At 42.2% G+C, this 5,652-nt stretch overlaps 1 protein-coding gene across 1 annotated transcript in view; it reads right to left on the bottom strand.

Moving 5' to 3' along the window:
* The window catches only part of LOC135226758 (basic proline-rich protein-like), a 39,045-nt gene extending 37,657 nt beyond the window's left edge, over nt 1-1,388 (bottom strand). The window contains exon 1 of the mRNA XM_064266466.1: nt 1,378-1,388. Coding sequence (XP_064122536.1) covers nt 1,378-1,388 — 11 coding nt within the window. The remainder of the gene's footprint in view (nt 1-1,377) is intronic.
* Between the last annotated feature and the right edge of the window lie 4,264 nt (nt 1,389-5,652).

Raw genomic sequence — 5,652 nt, 5'->3', positions numbered from 1 at the left:
GCGCTAACCACAGAGCTTACGTAGCCGCGGCGGAACAGCGCTACGCGCCTTATCCGCATTTTTAAAGATTCTTGGCAGGCGAGACATGTTCTGGCAAGAGGTAATATTGCGCTGCGCGCTAACCACAGAGCTTACAGTAGGCCGTGGCGGAACGGCGCTAAAACGCGCCTTATCCGCATTTTTAAAGATTCTTGGCAGGCGAGACATGTTTCTGGCAAGTATATTTGCGCTGCGCGCGCTAACCACAGAGGTTACAGTGAACTAGCCACAGTACATACAAAAAACCACGACTAGCCTATTTCTCCCCACCATAACTGTAACATTGAACACCTTCCTCGTTCGTCACGGCCTTACTGTTCGAACACGTGCTCCGTACAGGCTTCGAACTAACCGAAACAGTACTGTTCGAACACGTGCTTCGTACTGGCTTCGAACTAACCCAAACACTAGTTTTTAAGGCTAACAAACATTAATATACAACTTACCTTATTCACATTCAAAGTCGCTGCTGTCTGACGACCATGAAGGGGTAGAAGAAGGCATCAGTCTCGGCCTCTTTGGAACGGGTGAGGGATCACGTGTCTCGCTGGTAGAAGGTCCTGGCCTTATTGTTTTCGGGCCGGGAAATCCATTTGAGATGGGGGATGTCGGGCAGCTTTTGAGCGGGTAGATACGTTTGATTAATTTCAGGAACGCCCGAAATGGACACGGAACATCTTGTAGATACCGCTTTCTGGATACAGTACGTAGAAAAAATAGCTTTCGTAAAGTTCTTTCTGCGTACTGTGTCTCGGTAGCGCGCTCGTTTAAGGACACGCCACTAGCGATTCTATAGTGTTCGTGTGTACATTCGGGTCGTCAGGGCTAACAAAGTTAACGCTGTGGTTCACGACATTATGCGCAAAATAATGATCCCAGGACTTTGCTGTACGACTTCCAGCAATCAGATATGATTGTGGTTTCTGGAAGTACGTTATCAAGCAACACCAGGATCAAAGTTTTCGGCAGATCGGTCGGGAACCACCTTGAAAAAAGGTCTCACGTGTCTGCCGGTCAATGCCACCGAACACCCAAGATCCGTCTACCTTTCGGCCACGGTTGTACTTCCGTTTCCCAAATTTAGATTCGTCGATCTCAACAATATGACCAGACCACCGATTTTCTTATTATCAGCACACAGGATTTGGCAACATACATCTCTACAAAATTATACCAATCGACCATGGTGTTCGGCGCTAAGAGCATAATCAAATCTGTGACAACACACTGTGGGATCTTCTTTGTGAAGCAAAATATTATATAATAATTGTCCTCGAGACAAACGCGACTTTTCAAAAAACGATCCGTGCCGAACTGATACCTTCTTACCGCACTTACTGTTTGTACATCGCCACATGTATATCGCTTGGCCCGTGGCCTCGCTAGTCCCATGTTTCATGAATCGTCGGTTCGCTGTGTTTGCATGATATGCATAACCCCGAATAGTCCCCAAGTAGCCCTTCCCTATATAGCCACTTCATAAATTCGTCCGTGTTTCTTAAAACTCGAGAAGGATACCAATATACAAATGTGTATATTGATCAACTGGTCAGCAGTAACACTTTTCGGAAACATAACGGAATGAGTTCTATCCATGGCGGCGGTGTAGAACGGAAAGGGCAAAATTTGTGACTGCAGGTATGATTGTCTGATTCATATTCATGGGATACACGTTTTTATTGGTTGGGAGGAAGTTTAATCCATGTCCGCCTTGGGAATGACCTGGGTCAACCTGATACAGGATTGGTTTGGTTTAAAGCGGGCCGACGTACAGCGCCTGTCCGCGGCCAACTCAAGAACTACGGGAGCTCGGACCGCCGTGTCAGCCTTCACATCAAGTGGGTACTTTGAAAAATTTAGTTTCACGGGAAATATCGGCGGATGGTATTTTGGCGTAAAATAGTCGGATAAGTGACTTTTCTGGTATATATTGGAATTCTGGACAACTTTTATTCTATGCATTTTGTTATTTGGAGTAATGGTTCTGGAATTGTCAGATCTGTCCCCGGATCTGCGAACTACCCCTAATCACAATTTCTTAATATTTCTCTCAATAAGTTTCAATTTCTTATTAGGTTTTGAAAATGAAACTTAAATCGTTCAACACATGAGACTAAAAAGGACAGAAAGAGAAAAGGGAGAGTGGTGGAGGACAAAAGAAACGCTTCGTCATATCTGAATCCCAGCATATTCAGGGTGAATTTATTTGCTAAAAACACAAGTGTGATGGTAATTGCTTCATAGCAAAGAAAGATAAAGGAAAGGAGAACACATCTTCGAGAAGTTCGGCAGCAAGGAGGTTTTTGCGCCACTGTTGGAGGCGCCTATCTTTGTGGTTATTCTGGAATCGTCGGGCGTGTCGTGGAGCGCAAAAACGCGCCAATATTACGGGAGAAACGCCGCGATTTCTGATGCAATACCTCGTCTAGATTCATCTAAGAAGTTCTAGAAATCCCTGGAGTCGGTGACGTTCGCCGTAGGCTCCGCCCTCAGAGTGCCGTATAAATACGACGAACGAACTTTGGAGGACAGTGATTGTAGAAGAGAGAGAGAGATCGTAAAAGAGAGATCACCAGTTAGTCACAGAGAGCCACAGATTAGATTATCAGTGAGATATCAGCAGCAGCAGAGATCTTCCGTGAGATACGAGAAAAAAGGAACCGACGAGGATCAATCATCAGAAAAAAAGTTGTTTGGGAGTTGGTTGGATATTGGTCTAGTCGTCTTCAGGTGTGGTCTACCGTGTTATCTCGACGTCGAGCAGACTTCAGAGAAGAAAAGGTCCTGTTACAGGTGTTGAGGAATTCCTGCCTTACAAGAAGATTAGTTTCTGCAATACGGAGTCAAGAGGACGTCCGCAGTCGCCGATCTACATTTATGAAGCCAGCGCTTCGAACCGCCAAATCGAGTAGTAAGTATTTAATTGCCTCACTGTTTCCCCCAGTTCATGCAGTGTAAGATTCTATCTGTTTATGTAAATAGGAGATACCATTCTGCATTTACCTTTGTTAGTAAGCTTGTAAATAAATCTTTGTTGTGTTAGAGTTTCTTTCTATATTCATATCCCCAGTTTCAACTGTTTGTGTTGATATATATTTTTTTTTATTATTTCAAAATCGAACCTGAAGCGGACCTCCCTCAGAGGCCTTAACATTGTGTCGACCCTTTAACCAGGATATTTTGACACTGTAACATTGTCTCTGAGATCTCTGGGTCCGTAACTTTTGTGGCGACCTTGCCTAGGCTATCAACACTTTAACAGTTTGAAACAGGGAGGATATAGAAAGAATCAGAATGAGTGAGATGGTGAAAGAGTTTATTGAGTTAGGCAAGCTACTAGGTCTAGAGGGGGATGATCTCCGTGAGTATGTTAAAAAAAAGGAAAGAGAGAGAAAAGTATGAGAGAGATGAAAGAGAGAAAGAGAGAGCAATGAAAATGCAGAAAGAGATAAAGCAATGAGCAGCAAGAGAGAAAGCAATGAACGAGATGCAGCAAGAGAGAGAAAGTATGATATGCAAGCAAGGGAGAAGAGAATGTTGGTAATGCAGCAGGAAGAGAGAGAGAAAGAAGCGTAGCATGAGTTGGAAATTGCTAGGTTAAGGAAAGTACTCGTAACAGTCGGTCAGGCGAGAACGAAAACGAAGCTGATACGTGTATGAATGCAGTGCTAAAATTAGTACCAAAGTTTGATGAGGAAGATGACGACATATTTCATGTGTTTTGATTGAAGTTAATGGAACGAGTTGGTTCTCCTCCAAAGAAACTGGACTTTTATATTTGCAGTCAGTTTTTGAGTGGTAGGGCACTTACTGTGTATAGTTGCATGTCTAAGGAGGAATGTGGTAACTACTATCGTGAAAGAAACTGTTCTTAGCGCGTATAGGTTAGTACCGGAGGCGTACTGTAAGAAATTTAGAAATTTGAGAAAGGATGAAAATATTACGTATGTAGAATACGGTAAGAAGTTAGATAGGCTGTTTTTTGATTGGTTAACTTCTGCTAAAGTTGAGGATTTTGATTAGTTTGAAGAACTTATGTTGTTAGAAAACTTCAAAGATAACGTATCCCCTGAGATTAAACTTTATATAGAGGATAGGCGAGAAGTATCTTTTGCAGGAGCAACTAGGCTAGCTGACGAATATAGTCTAACTCATAATTTGAGTGTTAGTAAGAACGAAACGATTCTTCGTCTGGTATAGCACAAAGCAGTAAAGTTTCAGTCCTAGTAATAGCAATGCGAGTAAAAGTGACTATTCCTGTTATACATGCGGAAAACCTGGTCATACGTCTAAGGTTTGTAGGAGTAGAATGGCATATAGTGGCTCAGAATTAACTTGTTTCCGATGTAATGGGAAAGGCATTTAGCGAGAAATTGTGCATTAGAAAGAAGGGACGGTAAGAAACCAGTATCTCTAGTTAACCTTTTCGTCAAATAGGGATGATGTGATGAGAGAAACTAGGAAGTTTTTGGCGAATTTCTGTCGGAAGGCGTAGTTTCCTCTCTTGGAGGAGTAGATTCGAGAGAAGTAGTCTTGCTTTGAGACACAGGGGCCGCTGTATTACTGATAAGGAGTGAGTGTGTGCCGAACAGGGCAGAAATCAATATGGAAGAAAAAGTCGTGTTAGGTGGATTTGTTAACACTTGTGTTCTTTGTCCTTTGTTGAAGTTGAATTTAGAAAGTCAGGTAGTGTTAGGAGAAGTAAAACTTGCAGTTGTGGTTGTGGACAGTTTGGCCGTTGAAGGCGTGGACATTATTGTCGGTAATGACTTAGCTTTATCCAAGAATGTGAATCCTGTTGTGAGGAATATTCCAGTGCCTGAAATGGTAGTAACTAGGTCGGGTTTTAGATACAGACGTAGACTACGGTGATAATAAGTTCGTGGATTCGAACTTGTGTGAGTTCGTTGGATTCGACGCGTTGTGAGTTTTTGTGGATTCGAACGTGAGTGAGTTCGTGGATTCGAACAAGTGTGATAGAGGTAGCGAGGGTTGATTCTTAGCATGAGTGTGGCTGAGAGACCTAACTCTATCATTGACAGTGAGAGCCAAGGGGAAGGCGTAGCTGTCGAGAGTACGTAGTAAATGTACCTGTATCTAGTACTAGTTACGGTGATGAATTAGGCTCTAACATTTTGGATAAGGATGAGCTAGTTAAGTTGGAGAGAGAGAATGAGACACTAACCCGAATTTTTGAATGTGTGCTGGATGATGATCTCGATGTGTATAAGGAAACTTTTTGTGTAAAGGACGAAGTTTTGTGTCATGTTCGTCCTGAGTCCCGTAGTAAAGAGGAAATCACAGAAAAATTAGTAGTTCCCAGGAAGTTTCGTGAACTAATTTTGAAGTTAGCACATGATGAGCAAGGACATTTAGTTGTAAATGAAACTTTCAGGTCTATTAGTAGGACGTACTTTGGCCTAAGATGAAAAAAAATGATGTATGTTTTAAGAGATATGTTTTAAACTGTCATGAATATCAAATTGCAGGAAACCGATTCAAGTAATTCCAGAGTTTCCGTTGTGTATATTCCTTCAGTAGGCTTATCTTTTGAGAATGTATTTTTGTCTAGAAGTAATGGTAGAGATGATTGCATAACTAATCTTGATTATA

The sequence above is a fragment of the Macrobrachium nipponense genome, chromosome 15 (genome assembly GCF_015104395.2).
Source record: "Macrobrachium nipponense isolate FS-2020 chromosome 15, ASM1510439v2, whole genome shotgun sequence".
In the NCBI taxonomy this organism is placed as follows: Eukaryota; Metazoa; Arthropoda; class Malacostraca; order Decapoda; family Palaemonidae; genus Macrobrachium; species Macrobrachium nipponense.
Note: the sequence above shows the minus strand (reverse complement) of the source record. Positions and strands in the feature narration are given on the sequence as shown.